Below are 23,226 nucleotides of genomic sequence, written 5' to 3'. Positions count from 1 at the left end.
AATAATTTAAATTTCTTTATTTTCAAAAAATTATAAACTTCACATGAACAAGGAAGGTCTTACATTAAAATAAGTTGTCAAATATCTATATTAGTCAATATAAATAATGAAATTATTATATTTCATATGTACAATTAATAGAGTATCACGTATGAAATAAAATAAGTCGATTTCGATTAAATACCTTGTATTTCTTTTTTATTATGAACATGTTTTACAAAGCAAAATTGTGTAATGGTGGAAATGGTGGATGGTGGTGGAGGCTGAGAACTACGGAATTAGTGTTGGTGGGGACAATTTAACAAGATCACTGGAAAAGTGAGTGCGGATAAAGGGACGTCGGCACAGTAATATAAAAAGTACTTTTCAAGAGACAGCATGAGGAATTAGGCCGGCACATTCATTCATCACGTTTCTAAATACACACAAGTACACTGCACTTTCGTATGTATGCATTCAAAACGACGAACGCATATGACTCGTGTTTTATTAAATATCTGAATAATGACCCCACCTAGTTTTTATACTCCTTATTCAATTTGCGCTCTTCTAAGAGAAACGTAGCACAAGAACCGACCAATATTTTGTTTGTTTGTACACTTATGTCACAATTATACTTTTGCTTTATATATGTACTTTTATATTAAAATAGGAATTAAACGTTTTTCACGCCTGCACATTTTGCTACCTTCGTTTGGATATAGAACGCAAAGAACGGTAAATACTTGTTTTTATCGTTTCAAATCCAAATATCTATCCGAATATCGATATTTCATAAATGTTAGGACCTCTATGTCTAAAATAAATGATATCAATTTTAATTGTTTTACAATTTAAAGAAGATAACGAAGGTAACATCAAAAGTCGCCTAAAAATTAGTTTACATCATTTCACTTACACAAGCAGTCTCAAAGATACGATATCCTACCAAAAGAAAATTAATTGTATTAAAATGTCGCTATGTCATTATGTATTGGTTTAGCGTGAAAATGACAAATCAGTATCATGGTAAAATTTTTTCGTTTAATGACCAATGAAAATCAATCGTACATTTGGGCTTCGAGAGGGGGATCGGATATCGGAATTCCGATCTTTTGTAAAATAGTGAATCTGCGATGTCATTGAACTCTATTAAATATTTACAAATGAGATCGATATTAAAAGTAATGAGCAATTAATTTGTTCCGTTTTTAACTTTTTTTCTCGTTTTTCTTGCTTTAATATTATATATCTCATAGTGCGTGCATAGGAAGGCGCAGATCAATGATTTTTTTTATTCACAACAAAAAAGTTCAGTCATACCACACCTTGCAGAGCCGACGAAAACGTGAACATGTTAGAATACGGTATTTCTTTCTTTTTTTTTTTTCACTAACAGTAATGGCGACTGGCAGATTAACAGACAGTTTGGCAGGCATGGTGAACATAAAATCAAACATATACACACGACACGATTAATCAAACCTTTCTTCTTCCTTCTCTCTCTCTCTCTTTCTCTCTGTCTCTGTCACGCACAACGCGCGCGCGCGTACGCACGCACGCACACGTAAGACATTCACTCCGTCTTTCTTCCTCTCGACTTCCGTTTCACACCCGTGATTACTCTTACGGTATCCTTATTTTCTATATCCATGAGGTCCTATAATATTATAACGTAGGCTTTAATATGCTATACTCGTAAGCTATTCTAAAAACTACCAGCTGCGTCGCCTACGATGCGGCACAGCCATCTTAATTAATATTAGGAATATCGGCAGTGAAATTCCAATGATAGACGCGGCGGGCAGGCAGTCAGTCCAGCAAAGTCTGTGGCACTTGCGCTGCTCCGGTGCAATAACGGATTAAAAAACTTGATCTTTAATCGGGGTGCCCCGCGCGTTAATTTTTAACATTTATCATTGCGACATTCACGGCAAAATGTCTAGAAAGATAATGAATTAAAATTAGGAGGGCACCCCATTGTTCGAACAGAGCGATTCTCCATCTTTATTTCCACCATGGCACCTTCGTCATCATATTTACCATAGCTTACTAACGTCATTATCATCTGTTTTTTGTTCCTTATATTCTATATTCATTTGTTTTTTCTTCCTTTTTTGTTTCCCGTCTTTTTCTTTTTCTTCTATTTTTTATGGTTTGTTGAAAAATAATTTTTTTTTCTTTCTCTCTTTACAATACTTCCTTGTTTGATCGATCCGCGACGCCGCGGATCGCCGGTGTCATCGCTTGTATGATGAATCGATCGGAAAGAACGAAAAATAGCGTCGAATTGTCCGAAACATAAAAAGTTACTAAGATTACAAATCACAAATGAAATCACAGACTTTCGTTGGTGGTTTGACAGAGGGGAGGGGGCCGCACATTGCGATTAGAACAACATTGTAGGCATTATTCTTATATCAGGAAAAGTTTTGATGGGCCTCGTATATGTTTGTATCGGGAGTATCCAGTTTCTCTTGCAACGGGTGACCCTCGACTCGATCTATTCCCATCCATTCTCCTTGATCATGTGAGCAAGCTCGATTATAAACTTGCCCTCTTTATACTTTTGACTCGACTCGAACGCATGCTCCTACAAAATTTCCAAGCGTCGTTAGCAAATACCCGGATCGATCTACGTGCATACACGTATAGCTGTCTTCTTAGAAATTCTAGAGGGAACTTACGTATTTCCACCCAAGGGTGGTCTTACAACATTCACAGTAAATATCAGCGACAGCATGAAGGCCAGTTAACAGAACTCGCTCTTCCGCAGGACCACAGCCTACATTCACCCTAAAACAACAAGAAGACCGATCATTATTCTTTATCATTTACATAAATAGCCTATCGTATCGCGACAGGCCAACGGGAATAGATGAAGAGAGACGGGCATAATATACAGAAAGCACGAGAAGTTTCACGGGTAAAATAACGCGTCCTACTTTCCATCGCGATTTGATCTCGCCTCTCTGAAGACATTAGCATACTTACACGGAATTAAAGAGATAGGCACGACCTTGACTGCCCTGGAAGGACTGCAATCAAAAGGAAAAAGCCTGTATAGTAGACTGCGCATAGTTGCACACATATGTAGAGAATATATAGACGCATAGACACGCACAACACAAGTATACATCGATGTATACAGAGCTCGGAAATGAATGCGAGAAGTCTGTTCGTTACCTGATCTAGCACGGCTCACCTTAGAGATGAGTTCGTCGTGGTTGGCGAGGTGAGCACGGCAGTGAATGCACGAATAAGTGCGGTGACACGAGGGCAGGTATGCTTGAAAAGTTTTGACCATGATGGCGTATCCAAACAAGCAAAGAAATCTTCGCCCTTGTCTTCTTCTTCTTCTTCGTCGTCGTCGTCGTCGTCGTCGTCGTCGTCGTCGTCGTCGTCGTCGTCGTCTTCGTCGTCGCCGTCGTCGTCGTCTTCGTCGTTAATTTGTCTCCTTCTTTTTCTTATCGAGTGTCCAGACGCCTCGCTCCTTTTTCTCGACCTTGGTCTCGTCCTTCCTCTTTTTTCGTTCGTGGAAACGTCCGGCCGTTAACCAGTGACCGATTAATATATCAAATTTTTTCCAATCGCGGGGTGGTGGTGCAATAGTGGCCCCGTTCACCGCCGCTTCGTACTCCGATCAGCTGTTGAGCTGGTTCAGACAGCGCCGGTTCGGGGACACCTGTCGATAAACATCATTATTAGTAGTCGATATATACTCGCCGCTCTTCTCTTTGTATCTCTAATCATAGCAATTCTTATTACGGAGAGTTATAAGATCGACTGTGTGTTGTGCAACTTAAAATTACGCGCTTATAACATCTACGATGACGACACGCGTTGTATGCCACTGTTCAGGGATAGCCGCGTGATCTAACTAACGCAATGCGTTCAATCCGATATCATTAATCTCTACCAGGAACAGATGACATCTATTTGAATAGGATCATCGAGATTTTATTAAAGATAAAAAGAAACTAATATCTGTAAAAGTTAAAATACATGAAAACGGATAGCGCTTTCTTCTGGAAGAAAGAAAATAAAAAGAGAAAAAGGAAGAAAGATGAAAGGTCTCTAATAGCCGTAACATCTTAAGGTAAAATATTGCTATATATTCGAGTTGAGTAAACAAAGGCAGTCACGTGCGAAATGGGCTAAAATTACATTCGTTTGGGCATTAAAAATGAAACAAACATTGGCTTCTAAGCGTCTTCTTCGGGATCCGCGTTCTCGTTACGTTGTACGCTCTACACGCTATTTACTCGCTATCATGTATATTTATTCCACAACTATCAGTTCCGAGTTATTTATAACGGCCTGTTAAATAACGTGCGTGCTCTGGCTCCAAGCACGTTAAACCGCGCGCTGTGGCTTACTATTAGAGTGTACTATGGAAAACCAACAGCTGAGAAGAAGAAGAAGAAGAAGCAAAGGAGGGAGGAAAAATCTCAATACGGTCGTCGCATCGCGTCGGTAAGATAAAGAGAAAAGCAGAAAAAGAATAGATAACATATGGTGCACCGCATATATGAAAATAAGAAATGTATACGCGCGCACAGCGGCGGAACAGCGAAACTGCTTGAACATTTTGAAGCGCAATAGCATTGATGTACGCTCCATATCGAGCGACCGGCTACGCCACGTGCTGGCGTGTGTTCAAACAAAGAAAGGAGACAAGGTCTTTATTATGATGCACCTAAAGAAAGACTTCTTTATAAGGATCGAGGAAGCACGGGCCAGTCTCTCTTCTTGTTAAACGTTCACGCTTCCAACCTGTTTCTGTACAATGTTTTTTCCTTCTTTTTGAGATCACACGATCTTAATATGAGAATCATTTGGAGAGAGAAAACGTTAAAAATGTTGAAAGGGAAGGGATTTTATGAATAACATTTGTACGACTTTAACCAGAAACTTTGGTTTAGTAGAAATTTAAAAAAGATCCTTTTAGGTAGACGGTTGAACGAGGTTTGTAAAATGTCTAGAGAAAATACAGTGATCTTTGATAGAAAAGTAATTTTGTGAAAATCATTTCCAAATTCCAAGTCAAGGATGTTTAACGAACGATGCGTCCCGCAGCGGAGGCATTCAGGGGTTATATATGCCCGTGGTTCTTAAATGCAACTGTATCCTGTTGTACCTTACTGTGACCTTGAGCTGTCTGAAGGCCGCTGTACTCATCGTCAGAATCGTCAAGTTTCTTTCATATTTATCTGCTAAAGATACTGAAACAAAAGCGTAGCATTTGGTTTGAAACGTCAATGTAAATTGTGCTTCAGGCAATCTTGAAAGAAAACCATTTCTATCGATATAAGTATATCAAGCACCGATGAGAAATATCGATATAGATGCATCGTCGAAGCCTTCTCGAAAAGAAAGATCTCGAAGCGGGACGATCTTCGTTTTCTCCAGCGCCCATTACCCAAAATTAATTATGCGAAAGATGGAGAGAGAGAAAAAACTAAGAATATCGACAACGCTGTGATTCAGTTCAAGGCCTCGAAATAAAATGTAGCATCGTTCATTAATATGAATGAGAAGTGCATCGTAATTATGATCATCTCGTTTCCATATTGTATTGAGAAAGACACACACACACACACACACATACATAGTGGCGTACGTACATATAAAAATAAGAGAGCTTTTGTTTTGTTAGACCTAGCGAGGTGTTCCTGCTTTATAAGAATGAAAGAACGGTAACCTCTTATTTGGATTTAGAGAGCCAGACGCTTTCTGCGGCTTTAACCCGTATCCTCCTCTCCTTCCTCTTTTTTCCTTCTTCAATCCTTCTTCGTCGCGTCCTTTTCTTCGCCTACGTTCCCTCTCTTTCTCTTTCTTTCCGTCCTCCTCGTTCTCTTTCTTTCTCAGCTTGAATCAATCGAAACAATGATTCGTCGTGGCCTTGCGATAACGGTACTATGTACTTCACTTTTCAGGCTTATGGCAGCGCGCGGAATTAACAGCCTGTGTGACACAATCGCCGGACACACTTCCTGCTGTATTATTTCTGACACGTGAGAGTCGCTCTAAAGACCATAAAAAAAGGAAAAGAATGCGACGTAATTAAAACAAATTATACATCTGTTCAATTTCTTGAAACTAATGTTACTTTCTGTATGTTTAAACTCGTTTCTGTACTAATTGAAATTAGCGTATTTGAAATGGAACAGTTTGAAAGAGAATAACGCTTCAAGACGATTTTAATCTACCGAAAAGTAAATCGATACAATAATTCGATTGATATTTTATTTTGAATGTCGACGAGGCACCGATCGGTCTGACAGACTAAAAGCACACGTTACTTTCATTCACAAATACGTAAAACCGTTATCGGTTCGCGTGTGTTGCATTTAAAGATACGAATTCGCGTTTGCGAACGATTATCTGCTAGGTTTAAGCTTGAAACGTAGTTTCATATCTAAATGCATAAAGTTATCTAATGGAACGACGCAGTAGTAATTATTTCAAATATTAAGAATATGAATTATAAAAATTATAATTATATCATAGTTTCTATACACTCTATAGACGCTATAGACTAACAAATTACGAGGGCAATGATTAATATATGATAACTTGTAGCTTCTAATCTTTTGCTGACAATATTAACTGAATCGTGCAAAACAGCGCAGAAACTCTTGAATAAAAACACGAATAGAAACCTTCAAATATAACGTAAGATATAATATAACTTAAGATATAATAAAAGACGCTTCTCAGGTTAGGTTAAAAAATTTCTTAGGCATCTCCTCGAGCATCCTTGAATACAGTGACGATAAAGAACAACTGTATAGAATGGTGGCGCGGTTCGATGGCCGCGGACTATGAATCCGCAGAGAGGCCGTACCGCAAGAAAGAAGTTTCCCGACGAATTGTTGGGAACAAAGAGATGGAACACCGAGTCAATACACGACCCAAGGTCATTGCTACCCGTCGCCGGCGCATCCTCGGAATTTCCGATTTTCTTGTCATCCTTTTTTTCCCCGTGCCATGCCGGTGCAGACGGCGTGCGCCGCGTGAGCCCACCTCGCCAATGAATAAGACACGAAGAATCCAGTGAAAGCCCGTTTCTACCCGCGATAGACGCTTTGTTTTCTTTTTTCTTCACCTGCTGTTGATATATGATGCGTGTTATGTACTTACTACAGACGAAGCGTGCAATAGGGAAACACGTGGAACAGATGTCGTACGGTGCAAACTGCGTAACCCTAAAGCGTACAGTTCACTCTCGAAAACTGAGTTGCGCAGAGAACAACTTCTAGTTGCGAAGTTGCGAACAGTCGCACACACGTTTCAGACCGCGTGAGTGAGTCATAACAGTAACTCATGATGTTTACAGACAATGAAACTTATTTTTAAAAATGGTCATGTTTCCGTTCACCTTGTTCCAATACTAAAGACAAAGGATGGAATTTTATGAAATCGAAGGAACGTAGAAAACCATTTGGACGTTTATGTTTCGGTCGTGTTTTCATCGGAGCGACAGAAACCTTACGATATTCGGTAGGATGATAAGATAAACGATTGGATTCTTCCGATACTAAAGACAGATATCGACACCAGAATTTCAGGACATCCGTAGACATTAGATAAAACGAAATAACCATTTATGCGATACACCGAACGTTTATCGGGAATTGAACGACGCATATGCTTTATGTTTCGAAAGCTGAAACGATAAAACAGGAAATTTTACGTCCTACCTTGTATATCCTTTGATTTCTGCTTCGATTTTAAATTCATATGCCGTTTCAAGTATTAGTTACAAACGTGCATATTTATGAACGTGTTTTTACACGCATTCCGTGTAAATGTGTCTTACACGAATCTAATACGCTTAGAAGATCACGAGAGGCAAAAAAAGGACTTAAAACTTGATATACATCGTGGAATTATCGAGAAATGTCGTTTCTTTCGAGCATTCAGGGTCAATAAAGAGGCAATTTGTAGAATGGTAAACAATATTATGTCAAGATAAACGCAATAAAGATCTAAACAGATGATTAGATTAAATACCGATTACGCTTTTGCAAAGGTTAACAGTCAGCGGTAAATGCAATCAATATGAATATTGTATATCTTATCGGCTTTTTCCAATCAGGCGTGAAGTTTTCTTTCGGATGATCTCTACGTTAATATCATATAAGAAACATTCTCGTTACGTGGAATGATAACAATTGCAATGAGCTAGATCGTTAATTGCTCGATCGAAAGTTCGTCGAGTGACTTTCGCAGATTTTCCATTCGATATAAATAGCGGAGATAGAATGAAAGAAAACCTTTCAACGACATTATCGCAAAATCTTCCCGCGGGAAATTTAATCGGCGCGAAAGATAATCAGGTTAGAGGAAAATTTCGTTAAGGCTTGCATTCTTTCCATCGATAATTTCACGTTTGCGCGGCCAACTTATCCATTTCTAACTTAACCGGTAACTCTATCGATAATATTAAACTTCTCGGCCGACAGAGCGATCGTGCACGGATTTAAAATAAAGAAGAAGGTGTTTTCGCTAGAAAATTATTCGATCATTTTTATTCAGATGTACACGTGTCTAGAATAGAAATAATTAATCATTTGTCTTATAATGTCGAATAATATCGAAAATTACATTCGTAAAGAAATCTAATTTGAACTCTAATTTCAGTTTCTTACGACTAAATAAATATTATGTAGAATATGATGTTGCATCAACGATTAACTAAATAACTGAATGCTCGCACAAATAACTATGTACTAAAAAAGTCATAGAGCAAGGAGTTAACATCGACCATGAACGTTGAAAACGACGCGATGTTCATTTATTCTTCCCAATTGAAACCGACAACCGAACTAAACCGAACCGATCGTTTTGCCACTGTTGGCGTAGATGTTCGACTCATATTGACCAGCATCCCAAATGGCACCGAATGAACTACTCTATCAGAATCGTAAATTGAAACGATCGTAAAGATTCATGAAGCGTCGTTAAATAACACTTATGTTAATGATCGTTCGCGCACACATACGCGTACGACGACGCACAAAATTGTTTCAATCTAGTAGAAATGTGACAACCGTCGTAATAAAAGCACATGGACACATGGCCGACGGCCAACGATACAAAAATTCTTGCCGATTCTAATTTGGTCCCGTTGTCGAGGTACAATCCTCCACGTTCCACGTATTATTGTTCTCGGCTCCATTGAATAAGGAGTTGCGGCCATCTTCGACTAAACTTCATTCAACGGAGCCAACACATACCACACGCATCATGTGGTAACCCAATACAAACACGTGACAAGCGCGCGATTATTCGGGATGCTGTTACAGCGAAATCACTATCGAGTAGATTAAGCTGAAACTATCGAAGTTCAGCGAGGAGTCGCGTAGCACCTGTTTCAAGGACCTCGGCGAACCTTGCGTTCGTGTACCGTAGCCGTCTAACCAGAAATCAATTTTAATCGATTTCATGCTCGGCCAGCCATCTAAACTCTTCGGTGAACCGAATGTACGTATTTGTTTGGAAATTTTGATACTTTTATCGAGTTCTAGATGGCTACACCATAGACTAAGAGCTAGTACACGATATAACATAATAGGCTTCCCCTTAACCTTTCGCTAACTCGATATAACAGGTAAGGTTAGTATAATAAAGTTGATATAAGCAGCTTAAAAAGTGCTAGTAAATACGCTCTAATTTCCACTAGAGGTCGAACGTACGAGTTCCATACGAATTGACTACAATTCCTCATTTTTTCATTTTTTTTTTTTTTTTTTTTTTTACTGTTCGAGCATTTTCACGCCGACTAATTCGCAGTAGAATTATCGTATCGATACCAAATATGTATAAAACAATCGTTACGTTATAACGTGGACAACGGCAATCCATGCAAATGTGTTGCACACGTATCACGATGCCATTTAGTGAGCCATTAATCGCATGGGTTGAAAATTATCAGGCTCTTATATTTGATACGGCGTAAAACCAAGAAACGAGCATTCTTCCGACAAAGACTATCGACTGCATCGATAAAGAATTTCCGTGACATAATCGAGAATCTACACGCGACCGATAATTCACATGCAGAAGAAAGTGTTCCATGAACGAATCACGTACATGTCTAGATACGTATGTATATTCTTTGCATATTTCATGTATATTTCATGTATTCTTTTTGTATTCATAGAATGTTGTCCATCGTTTAAGTGGCGCCATTTATAAGTTGTCGTTTAAAATGACGAGTGGCTACAGAAGCGTCGAAAACATATTTCAAGCGCATAATAGACGATACTTCTCTAAGAATACAGACGATCGTATATTTCGATAAAAATATTAGTTATTCTTGATTCACAAGGTAAGTCTTCACATTCTACACGATGACTATAGTGCCGGTCAATTACATATGTACGTGTGTGTAGTCGTACAATTTCATTTCGTTCCTGTCGGATTTCATTTCGAGTTCGCAACTTTATTGACGTATATACATATATATATACACACACGCGCGCACACGCGCACATACACACACACAACTGAGGATACGATCGTGATCGACTACAGCGATAAACGACATATCGATAATCTCCATGATGTAAAAAAAGGATGAAAGACGCGCTACGTTGCAGTTCGATATGTCACGCGCGATAATCGATAACTCTCTTCAACGACTAACCCTATACAGAAAAGGGTTAAATAGATGATCGTGAACAGTGGCGTTCGCGAGAAGGCAATCACGTGTTTGACCCACGATCGACGGAACACGCATCGCGGGTCATGCAATACAGTCACGACTCCGCGCGTCATCGCGTGTATTGACAAAATGTTTTCTATTGCATATCACATGCAAGGCGGTACACGGTGATACGGCCTTAACTTGGATTACATGCAGAGACGACGTAGATCAACGTCTTTCGTGATAACAGACCCACAGAAAAAAAAAAAAATAAAAAGGAAAACAGCGAAGGATCACAGTTTTTACAAACATTTGCCAAGTAGCTCACACACGATAATGTTTACGTTTTGCACAATCTGTTTATTCTAGAACACAACGTAGCAAAGTCTCCTGATCTTTACAAAACTGACCTCTTCCTGAAAAACAAGTTTTTTAACTGTATTGATAAAAAGAAGTAGAAGTTCGAGGTGCTACTTCCTGTCTGAAAAAAGATATTTATTATCGACGAATTTACTCAGCAGAAGATAAACAGCACAAATGTACACGTAGAATTGAGCAAACGTTCGTAACGCGATAATGTCGTACGTTTAGAAAAATCAACATGCTCGAACATTGACTAGGGTTCAAATCTTCGCTTGATAAAAGGTCGGAAAATTTCAACGAGAAGGTTCGATGTCAATGGATGTACACTTAATTCAGAATAAGGACACGAAGAAAAGAAACGTAACAGTAAAATCGAATATTTACGACGTTTACGTTCTGAGTCGATTCAGGTATGTGCATTAAATGTGCATGTACAGTCTCCGCATTCGAATTTCACAGTTCGTATCTCGCTATAAAAACTGGAGATAGACGACACGTAACGTACGTGAGCGTAAAAAGATCACCGTTTGGGTACGAATAAATACTATGCGCGACTAACAATATATTGTATAGAAACGAACGTGAAAAAATAAAAAGCAAATGAGAAGTAAAAACAAGGAGATTGCGTATTATACTTTTTCTACAAAGATTCGCAATGTTACAAGCGCGAGGTACGTGGGTCCCAAAAAGCTGTTGATCTCCGGCTAAGTGTAAATAGCGAATGTACGCACTTGGAATACCAAGTGTACCATAAACACAAACATTAGTGATAAGGAAACAAGTGACGTTGCGTCGTTTCCCTCTTTATCTCGTCAACATGGATTTAACACGTTTTACGCGACGATCAAAATATCTCTCGCTGATAATACGATGTAAACATTGAGCCCTGATAGAATTTCGTATGCTACGATTTAATAAGAAACGTATATGTAAATATAAAGTAGGAAGAATACCATTTTATCGTTATTTTTCCTAAGTATTTCAATTTTATTCCAACACGACGCCTTTATGCAGATAGTTCGTAAGAAACATCGTCGACTTACGTTCCCTTTAGTCGTTGTGCAACGACGATATCTCTTCTCCCTTGTCTTCCATCGAATGCACAGGAAGATATGGCTTTAATAAATCACGCAGACCTCTCGAATAGGGATAAGAATCCGACAGTGCATTGTAAGCAATAAACATTTCCATAAAAAAGAAAATTTGATTTCATCAATTTCTCAATACTTTGATCATTTCCATTAGCCCAATTCACAAAACATCTTTAAACTTCATATCGGAAACCTGAGAAAGAAACACATTCTATTAAATTCTATTTCGATGCTAAGCTAAAATAATCGACGGTAGACACGTTGCGGTCCGATATAAAGTGAGAAAGGTAATGCAATCCAGATATCATTCGGCCAGTTATTTCTACGGAAAGTGACCGCGGATTTGTTTCTTTGTTCCTGAACACGTTACTTACCGAGAGAACGCTATCGATCCATGTTATGGTAAACGTAAGATCGCGACTAGGAACCAAAATATTCGAAGATATTTCGTGCACGCAGCAACCGAAAAATTTCAAGCAGACATCCGCAACGGGAGGAACAAGCTCACACGCGATCGTCTAGTGCGTATATTCATACATCCGTGTATTTCCCCCACGAGTAAGGAAAAGAAAGAGAGAGAGAGAGAGAGAGAACAATGACTCTAAAGACGTCGCGTTGCGCGCGTTTTCTTCGCAACAAGTTTTACATTACACGCCGCGGCGTGGCGGGACTGAACGACGAGCAACGGCGTGTTCCCGCTTAGCATACAGATAACTCTTTCGTTGAGCAAGGTGCACGATCGTTTTATAAATAATTCGCGCGGACGTCTAAAAGCGCCAAGATTGTTGAACCACGAGCAAGATTGCATGCAAGAGCAACGAGTAATTATATACAATATAACGGTGCCATGCACACCACGCGAAGGAAGAAACGGACGGCGATAAGAGTGAATGCGTTGCTGCGAATATTTTTTTTCCAATCGCGTTGAAGCTACTGGCGAGATCTTTTACGTTTGAAATAAAAGATTTTGTTAAACAAATTTCGCTCTTATCGTTACGTTAAGATTTATGAAAATTGAATGGCTAATTGGCCATAAATCAGGACTAAATGTGACCGGTTAGCAAGGTAGGCTCTATACCAGGAATACACGTAATCCTAAGCCAGACGACCATAAAAGTAAGTCCTTAATATCCTAAATGCCGGAGTTTTGTTCTATGAAAACAAAAAATGGTGGGGAGAACAAACACGTGAACGTAAATATATAAACCTAACTAAGTACGGCTACTGATTCATGGTAAATAATACAAAAGGAAAACTCACGAATTGCGTAGCGTATATGTGGCGGTGCGTTGGACAAGCGTATGCACGAGTACGAATGAATCATACTTCCGAGCAAATCGTTGTACGACGATTCAATAACCCAGCTGGCTTTTTTGCCGTGCAGATTTACATTTCATCGCGACGACTCGTTGAACATAATTAGTGATCCGCGCGTACTGACAACGTTCGACGAACCGAGATAACCATGATAATAGGAAATCTAAACTTCAAATTCCAGCATTTCGACTAGCTTTCTAAAACGTATTACGAAAGACAAGTACTACATTATCAAATCGATGAGCACAAAGCGAATAGCCTCTTTCCTATTAGAGGTCGTTGTTGGTGGTCAGCGTTTTCTTTCATTCTTGTTCCCCCTAAACTCCTCCTTCCTTGTATCCACATATATATCTGTATGTATTCCAGACTCGAGTAAACATATACATATCCGTGGTTATATTTACGTATAGTATGTACGGCTTCGACTATTGGCTCGTCAACTATGAGTAAAATAAAAAAAAAAAAAAAAAAAGGCGATGCACTACGTAAGAGCGACGAAAACACTGCGTCTTTCTTTCCTTCTTATTTACCTCGTAAATACATTAGGAGAAAAATAAAAAGAATAAGCAAGGGGAGATATGCGGGTATCATTTTATCGATACTTGGAATAGCCGCGAACTTAAATTTCGTGTAAAGATGACATGTTCCAGGTACATGTCACAATCAAGCGTAACCCATTGTTTCCGATATCTATCGCAGCGAACGTTCGATTTGAAACGTTTCAATTATATGCGTGGAACAGTGAATGGACTTCGTATTTATCCGTGTCCCTATTATTCCAAGCAATGGCCACCGGACAAGCAGACCAATGGCGCGTGGCAAGGACTTCAAATACAATCCGGAATATATGTTCCAGATAAAGAATATAATCCAATCTGTAACGAAGCATCGCGTTGGAATCAGTAGAAAAAAGCCAGTATCGTGATCTAATCCGTTCGTCTGATCGCTTTGAAAAAAAGAAATAATGTTTTTTTAAATACACATTAGAATTGCTATATCCTAAGTCTTCAGTTTGGTTTTTTTTTTTTAATTACGTAAACTCGCAATCTTCTGTTGTACAATCGTTACAATGCAAAAAAAAAATGAGAGAACGATTTGAAAAAAAAAAGCGAAGTCAAGTTGCGTAGGTCACGCACGTACAACGAACCAGCGCAGCGGTAGAGTGATAAATGATAGCGAGGTTTTTGATCGCAAGCCCGCCGAGCCCCACTACCATGAGAGCCGAGTTTAATCAAGTGCGTGCGAAGAAAATAATATGTGCGTTAGTTTATAGTTCGGTAATAAAGAACGTTTCTAACGGAAGTTTACTCGTGTCGTATAACTGTACGAATTATGAATGGGAATCTTCGTGTAGTTTGTCACGTTTTACCAGCTATTATGACTAACTAGAAATAAGTTCCTGGAATTAAAGGTCGTTCGTAACTTTACCCGATGTTGCAAGATTTTCTTTCACGTACGAGAACGATTATAATTAAGTACAATCACCGCTAAACATTTGGCAATATAGTAATTTTAGCACGCATATTTAGCAGAAAATCGTTAATAAATTACCATAGAAATACGTCCGTTATATTACCGAATACGCGTAAAAATAGCGTATAAAAAGAAAACCGAAACTGGACGTTATTTATAGATCCCTATAAAAGTGTCACAATTGTTTTCGATTATACTTTTTCGGTATATTTGATAAATATAGATCAGAAAAGAATGTTACATAAATAACTGCCGTTCGATAATTTATTGTTAATTATTAAAAAGTTATAAGAAAGATAGGAAGATAGCGATAAAAAACTTCAGGTAACTATTACACGTAACAATAAGAATAATAAAGTTTATTTGTCAACTCTATTTCGTTTCAATGAATTTTTCGTATCAACTTACTTAATATAATTTTTCTTACGGAATTCTCTATGCAAGTCTAATAATATGAGACCTAATTACAACTTTGCAGACTAAAATACTGTTCCTCTCATACGTCATATTCTTAATACAACTATAAAAGACCACTGTTTATACAGTATTTTATTTTTCTTATTTATATTCGTAAAACTTACTCAAAAAGTTTGGCCGGCAAAACTTATAATACCCATCCAGTATAGGCGAGGGTTTACGCTTGCGTACATGTATAACGTAAACGCGTAGAATATAACCCCTCACCTTATCCCAACCGCTAGCGACTCAGCAGGGATAAGTTTAAAGATTGTAAGAGGCATTGCCCTGACTGGCGTGGTCGCCAGCGAGCAGAGCCTCTGCTGGGAAATGACAGAAGAAGAAAAAAAGCAAGAGAAAAACAAGACCCCCTCGGAGCGTTCTGGAACATGCGTTGGCCAGCCTGCTAGATGGTTCTATCGCGCGCAGCCCAGCTGACAGCCCAATCAGCTGTAAACGTACACAAAAGCGTCGTCCAACAGGTCTATGGAGGACGCGTTCATGGAAACAGAAAATTCGATGCGTTTGCTTGCTTGAAATATTCGACGACTATAACAGAATTAAAAAAGACTTAAAAAATTGGCTATATCGAAGCGTAACGCGTTACGGACAGATAATAACAACAAGCCACTAATTAGTCATAATTATACTGGAATTCCCACTTTTAGAAAATTTAAATAACTGTGTATAACGATTAGAGAAACGATCATTACAGGTAGTGCTTTTATTCGAGAGTATGTATTCCGTGGAACTTCTTTTATACATAATACACGAATACCTAAAATATCGGTATCGTGTTACTCAACGTGTATATTTTGCTTTGTTCGGTGGACGTCCAAGTTTAAGACTAGAACTACGGGACTTGTATCAAGGAAATCAAGATGAAGAATTTATAAAAAAAATATAATATAAAACTACAAATTATAGATGCATCGTTGTACATTATAAAATTTCTATAAAGAATTGCGAATTTCGAGCAGTCTGGTAGTCCTTGTATTAATATCACGGAAACACTTCCTCGTAAAAAAGCAAAATTGGTACAATAGTGTAAATATCTTAACATCAAACACAAGATAATAAATAATATGAACCTAAAAGAACTTTTGTTATTGAGGCAGAAAAAGCTCATACACAAAATTAATTACATAAAATTAACTAACAACTTTCTAGGGAATTACTTCTAGGAAATTTTTGGGTAAATGCTTCTTTATAAATAAGAACAGAATTAAAGTGTATCGTAAAAGTATATTATCATTCATTCATGAAAGAAAACAAAAGATTTGTATTTGTTAAATGGTGTAAGAATATTTTTGCAGAGTACTGTACACATGGTAGGTGTATATTGGTATGGCCAATAGCATGGTTACGAAGGAACGAGCGAAGAACTTTCGTTGCGCGAATCAAAGTGACTGTATAGCAGCTTGGTTTGGTCGCTGTTGCCTGGCTAGACAGGAATCAAGCGAGGCTACACCACTGCAGCTTAAATAAACACCGGGAGAGGAACAAGCGCGGCGCACAGCAGCAGCTTCGAGTTTAGTTAATTCGGGTCATCGTCCTTCGTAACTCGTCGCGCATATTTAATTTTCCATGTAAAGCGTCCTGTGGACGAACGCATCACGCGGATGTCGCTTTCAAAGCGAATTGCACCTTAATATGCACTTTGTGTATATGGACACCGTCCACACACCAAACGGTTCTCGGGCTATTAAATTCGAAAGGCGCTCGATCGACTCGAGAAACCCGTAGTCAAATTATACTCAATCGGTACAAGTACAAGGAAAATAGATATATATACTATTCCCTTTTAGAGAATTTCTGTTGACAGTATGATTTTTATAGTAAGAGACAACTTATATCATCCATTTACTAAAAGACACAACTAGGAAAAGTCCATTTTTCAAGAGATCGTTTTAAACTTAAAAATTATTAATAATTCCATTATCTAGTAATAAAAAAGAATTTCTTTTCTTTTATCGTTGGGATAAAACAGACTTTGGGTTTTGAGGATATTTAATAAAATAACTACTAAATAGGGAATTGATACAATTTTTACATTGTAACATTCCTTTCGTTAAATAATTCGATATTAATAAGTAAAGTAGTATCGTTTTTATAGAAAAAAAATTTAATATTAGTTAAATAAAATAAAAGATTAATAAAAAATAAATGAAAGATTAATTTTTGTAGATACTTCAGAATTGACAATTTTTTAGATGTCACTCTTTTAACAAATCGACGATACGTAAATGTTGATGTAAACTTGGCCAAATATTTACGATAGAAAAATCGATCGAAGTTTGGTGGTCTCGGGTAGAAACACCCAGAGGGAAGAAGCAAAGCGTTACGTCAATTCCCTCTACCACTTATTGTTAGCCTTTACCACAGGTACTATGCTGGATATTATGTATGTACGGTTTTTTCAGAGCGATCGAAGCCATTCTGTACGTACGCGTTCACATACAGCAGAGAGAAGAAATGTCGCAAAAGGGTACCCGCGTACTAAAAGATAACAGTTTGAACGTTTTTAAGACGAGGCGGTTGAATCAGCTGTGAATGTGTACAAAACAAGACGGCGCGCATTATCTTGGTGAGATTGCCGGTTAAGTATCAAGGAAATTATCACCACTGACGCGGAATATTACGATGTCGTTGACATTGTAAGTGAGAAGCAATTTAAAAAATTTGAATAAAAAAAAGTCGACGAATAAAAATGTATTCGAAAAAGAAACGAGGTATACATACGAGAGGCTGATGGAAATTTAATGAGATGTTAAATGAGTGTAAACTAAGTGTACAATGATCAATTAACAATGGAATAATAGATTCTTGTCCTACGCACACGTGCGGACGTGACGACAGAGCTATTCGATATGGCAGATTATGCACTGTTACTAAGCGAAGAAAAATTGTAATTAAAGTGTACCATCAAGGTAGAAACGAAATGGAATGAGTCGATTGTAAAATTTCAGATAAACGAAGTAACGGGAAAAATCGTATGGAAACGCCACACAAAATGACGGCCCTGATCTTCTCGTGGAAGGCAGCTGACAGGCCCCCGTCAGCTGAGAGCGTACACAAAGTCCAATGCCGTATGCGCACGTACTTTTAATCTGCGGCCTATTTCCAAGGGAGAGTTCACTGTCGTGCAAAATTCATATACGTTTGCACAACCCAAGATGATACTATTGTAATCACCTGAATGATTGCACATCAAATAAACAAACTTAAAGAAGAAAAAATAGTATTGCGTCGTTCCAAGCACAGGCTGACCGAATGAAAACAGCATGGACGTTTCCTCGAATCGCGTTTCAAACATACTATTATTTGTAAAAAAATATTAACTCGAGGTAATGTACGAAATTGAAAGTTTTCGACGAATAACGATCCTTCGATTCGACGCAGATATCGTAAATAACAATTCCTGTGATAAATGCATCTATTGCACTTTCAATTGTCCAGGATACATTCGCGTACTAAATCATGTTTCACGGGACAGAGGAGATCACATAGAAAAATAGCAGTGGTGTTAAAGGAAGTGTCTGTGATGTTTTCAAAGCAAAGAAAAAACGTGTGCATAGATGAAGAGGGTGCATCGAAACAAGGGTTTACGCACCTCCATATGCATCCGTGGCCGCGGCAACGAGCGACGATGTGTGTCCTCGGCCTCTTCTCCGTCTCGAGCTTTTGATCACGGATCACGGTTTCTTCGTCTTCGCGAAATGCCACAAACAACGACGACGACAACTCGTTTTGATCATCACTAACGCGAAACAGTCGCATCCAGCGAGCACCGTACTGCTGATCGGCTCGGCGTCGTTCGATTTATTTCGGTTCGTCCGCAGGCGGGACGGTATACGATGACCTATGCGCATGCGCTATTTGCGTTCGTCTATCTCCGGACATCACCGCCAGATATCGCTTATGAACAAATGCGTGTTACCTATCTTCTATTTTTTATTACATTACCAAATGAAACGCGGGAGATTTCAGGATGTTCAAATGAGTAAACAAGTAAAGTACCGCAGCATTCGAAGCATTTGATTCGTGTGTGACTGTAAGTAACTTGAATAAACTTATATATTGCACAAATGAAACGAATGAAAATTTTAATCGCATAGATGTACTACATGCTCGTATTTTCATAGTTTGAAAAAAATATGAATACTGATTGTTTCGTGTAGCCCATATATTTTCATGCGCGTGGGCAAAACGTTTACTTTCACAAGACAATCTGTATCGTATGCGAATAGAAACAGGAATGCAGAAGAAGGAAAGGTACTTTAATCGCGAGCTTGAAAAAAGGCACATTAAAGCTCGTTTTACAATATTTCATCGTTTAACAATTTTTCTCCTTTTTTTCTTCCATTTAAAAATGTGATTCTAATTTAGGTCGTGTTTCACTTTCGTGTAAAATCACGAAAAAACGCATTGCATGTTTGTTATCTGTCTGGAAAAAATATATATGTATGTTAAAACTATGTAGGAAAGCTACCTTTATTACTTCTTTCATTTCTTTGCGCAATTCTATTAGCTATTACATATCTCTGACAAAACTATTACAAAAGTTTACTATGCTGAATGTTTTTTTGTAAGAATATGTGAATGGCTTTCACACATATCTTAGTATTATAAAGTAAAAAAGTCGAAGTCGAGAACATAAGAAAGTACGGAAGTTCAAGAAATGAAAACGCTATCAATCATATAAAAACAAAACAATTTTAACGATTCGAACTTTATTCGAATCCTTCGATTTAATAAAGTTAATAACTATCCATTTAATGGAATATAAATTTTCGTAATGCTCTTGCGCTCTTAATTCTCTAGAATTTGTTAAACAAATTTCGCGAATTGCTATAACGTAAAAAATACGTTTAAAGACACCATTCATCTCTTTTTTTTTCGGGCAGACCTACAATTTTAAATGCTCCATAAATGCGCTATGTCTGCCACCCTCTCCCTCTTTCTTGATACATTCTACATATTTATTTTTTACTGATCATTCACACGATCAACATTTCTCTCGACTTTCACCATACAAGCGCAGCATGAAGGATAACAACAAAGCAGTAGTACATAAAAAACTTATTTTTTACGTTTGTTTATTCAATATGTATTTTCTTATAAAGTGACGTCCTACTAATTAAAAGTAAATGAAAAAAAGTTCACCAAACAATAGTTAATATATTCATTAAAATTCTTCGTCTCATTAAGGCAACTAATTTGTTTAGTTTCATTTTACATATCTAGAGTAAATGATATATAAAGTATATGTAAAACACTAATATATGGTTATTTTTATTTTCTTGTTACAAGCCTTACATATTTAGAATATAATATGTATACTTTGTATATATACTCTTGTAATAAAATTGGTTATTTCGTATTCGATTCTAGAGATAATAAATATATCTAACGTGTAATGTTAGTACAAGAGAAGTGCGTGCAGAGGGTGGCAGCAGGGTGCGCATTTGGGAGTGCTATTGTTCCAGGGATCGACCAATCCCCACTTTCTATATCGTCTCACATAGTGACATTTAACTGTATTGCTTTAGTGTCCACAGAGCACGCTTGTTGTTGTTGTTGCTGTTGCTGTTGCTGTACCTGCTGTTGTACCTGTTGTTGAACTTGTTGTTGCACTTGTTGTATTGCTTGAAGCTGTATTGTTTTTGTATCTACAGTGCACGTTGTTTGTTGCTGTTGAGGTTGCTGCTGCTGCTGCTGTTGCACTTGTTGCACTTGCTGTTGCTGCACTTGTTGTTGTTGCACTTGTTGTTGCACTTGTTGCTGCTGTACCTGTTGCTGCTGCTGCTGCTGTTGTTGTTGCTGCTGCTGCTGTTGTTGTTGTTGTGCTTGTTGAGCAGCAGCTTGTGCAGCTTGTCTCTGTTGTTGCCGAAGTATGCTGGGCGGGGGATCCATGTGTTGGCGTTGATGTAATAACAAATGATTCTTCTGATAAAACGCTTTTCCACATTTATCGCACACGTGTGATCTTATATGGCAGCTACCATCCGTATGACGTCTTTGATGTTGAGACAGGCCATGTTTCTGCGCGAATCCACGACCGCAATCGGGACATACGTGTGGTTTTGGTTTCGGGCCTGTTCCTACAGGTGGTGATGTTTGTGTTGCACCATGCATATGGCTGACACCGGGATTTCCGATGGGTCCATTCATCTGTAAACCCTTTGATTGTATACGCATTTCGTATATTATGCTAATGTTGATAATACCTGATGAGTTCCAGAAGTGTTGGGTGTAAGGAAGTGTCCAGGAGTTTGTTGGAAAGCAGCTGCTAACCCACAGAGATCTGTTACAAGAGTACGATCACCAGAATGTAACCTTAAGTGCAGGGTAAGAGCTTCCCGGTTTGAGAAGTCCAATCCACATTCCCTGAAACATTAAATTTAACATATGCAGAAGATTTTAATATAGACAGACATACACATTTAAACTATATGTTATTGAAATTATTGTTTACCTGCACATAAGAGATTTTTCGTCTGTGTTCGTATTATTGTTATGTATCTTCGAATGGGTTACCAGGTCTGTTTTTCGAGGAAATGCTTCTCCACAAACAGTACAAGCAAATGGAGTTTCTCCTGTATGTAAGCGCATGTGTGCTAGTAGTGTTCTCTTTTGAAGAAATTCTTTCCCACAAACAGTACACGAATGTGGAACTCTGCCATGCAAACGACCATGATTCACTAACTCAAACTTTCTCTGGAAGGTTGCTCCACAGTCGTGACAAACAAATGGATGTAAACTGCCATGGAAGCGCGAATGCATTGTTAGGTGATCCTTTTGAGAAAATGATTCTCCACATTCTTCGCAAACAAAAGGTCTCTCCCCTGAGTGGAATTTACTATGTGTCACTAAATGACGTTTTAAAGGAAATGATCTTCCACACTCTTGACAAACAAATGGACGATCTCTCGTATGTACTCGTGTGTGCGTTACAAGGTGGTGTTTTAGTGTAAAAGACTTTTTACATTCTCTGCATTGGTATGGTCGGTCCGCACTGTGAAGGAGAAGGTGGGTATGAAGACAGTGTTTGTGTGCAAAACTTTTACCACAATGAACGCAAACATGAGGTCGTTCTCCTGTATGTACCCTTGCATGTGTTGTAAGGTGATGTTTTAGAAGAAATGACTTCCCGCATTCTGAACAAGAATACGGTCTTTCTTTTGGTACTCTGACCTGACTTCCCATATCTTGTTGTTGCTTGACCTTTGTTTCGATTTGTGTAGTGTTCACATGCGTTAAAACATGCCCAAAGTGAGCCGTACTATCTGTCTGGCTCGTTGCCACATTGTTAACATTAGCTTGGTTTGAAGCAGCTGCTGCTCTTTTCATTAAAATTTCATTGCACTCTTCTGCTGTGAGCTGTAGTGGTCCAAGAGGTGTCATGAAATGCTTACTCATAGCGTGTTTATCAGCTGTAGTAAAAACTAAAGTATTTGAAAAAAGAGATGGTGGGGGTGTTGCATGCGCAGCGTCACAATTACAACCTCCCTTGTCGCATGTTAATGAAAATACATCGTGATGTTTCTTAGTACGAACATGTGTGCCGTGTGTTTGATTATGAGCTCCAGCTGTATGATGCGTCGTCGGAGTCTGTTGACAAGTTTCATTCATAGTGAACATGGGTCTACGATGTGTACTATTGGCAACTTTAGTTGGTTTAATGTCGATCTGTATCTTTTGGCTGGATCCTTGGTCCTGATTATTATTCACAGCATAACTAATATTTGTAGTAAGTTCACCCTGTGCATTTTCTCGGGTTTCTGCTCCAGGTCCACCAAAGGACCAAGCATACCCAAATCCTGTGCCTACGTTGCCAGGAGTGGTGCACATGTTTGACAGAGGAGTAACGGAGGGGGTGGGCTGGCT

General features: G+C 38.4%; 1 protein-coding gene across 14 annotated transcripts; it reads right to left on the bottom strand.

The window, feature by feature from the left end:
* Positions 1-170: 170 nt before the first annotated feature.
* LOC117232886 (protein yippee-like 1) lies at positions 171-23,124 on the bottom strand. Of its 14 annotated transcripts, XM_033492633.1 has the most exons (8): positions 21,815-23,124; positions 21,567-21,726; positions 18,950-21,519; positions 15,462-15,885; positions 12,043-12,283; positions 5,684-6,008; positions 5,120-5,204; positions 3,519-3,664 (listed from the first exon to the last, which is right to left on the bottom strand). In XM_033492633.1, the coding sequence occupies exons 1-3, from the start codon at positions 22,978-22,980 to the stop codon at positions 20,857-20,859; spliced, it is 1,989 nt and encodes a 662-aa protein (XP_033348524.1). In that variant the 5' UTR covers positions 22,981-23,124; the 3' UTR covers positions 3,519-3,664; positions 5,120-5,204; positions 5,684-6,008; positions 12,043-12,283; positions 15,462-15,885; positions 18,950-20,856. The 14 variants fall into 14 exon arrangements, with proteins under 14 accessions (XP_033348532.1, XP_033348533.1, XP_033348530.1 ...); XM_033492630.1 differs by lacking the exon at positions 5,120-5,204; XM_033492634.1 differs by lacking the exon at positions 5,120-5,204 and having other exon boundaries at positions 15,462-15,786.
* Between the last annotated feature and the right edge of the window lie 102 nt (positions 23,125-23,226).

The sequence above is a fragment of the Bombus vosnesenskii genome, unplaced genomic scaffold (genome assembly GCF_011952255.1).
Source record: "Bombus vosnesenskii isolate JDL3184/JDL3185 unplaced genomic scaffold, Bvos_JDL3184-5_v1.1 scf7180000013293, whole genome shotgun sequence".
Taxonomy (NCBI): Eukaryota; Metazoa; Arthropoda; class Insecta; order Hymenoptera; family Apidae; genus Bombus; species Bombus vosnesenskii.
The sequence above is the reverse complement of the archived record's forward strand: the minus strand, read 5'-3'. Positions and strand labels throughout refer to the sequence as shown.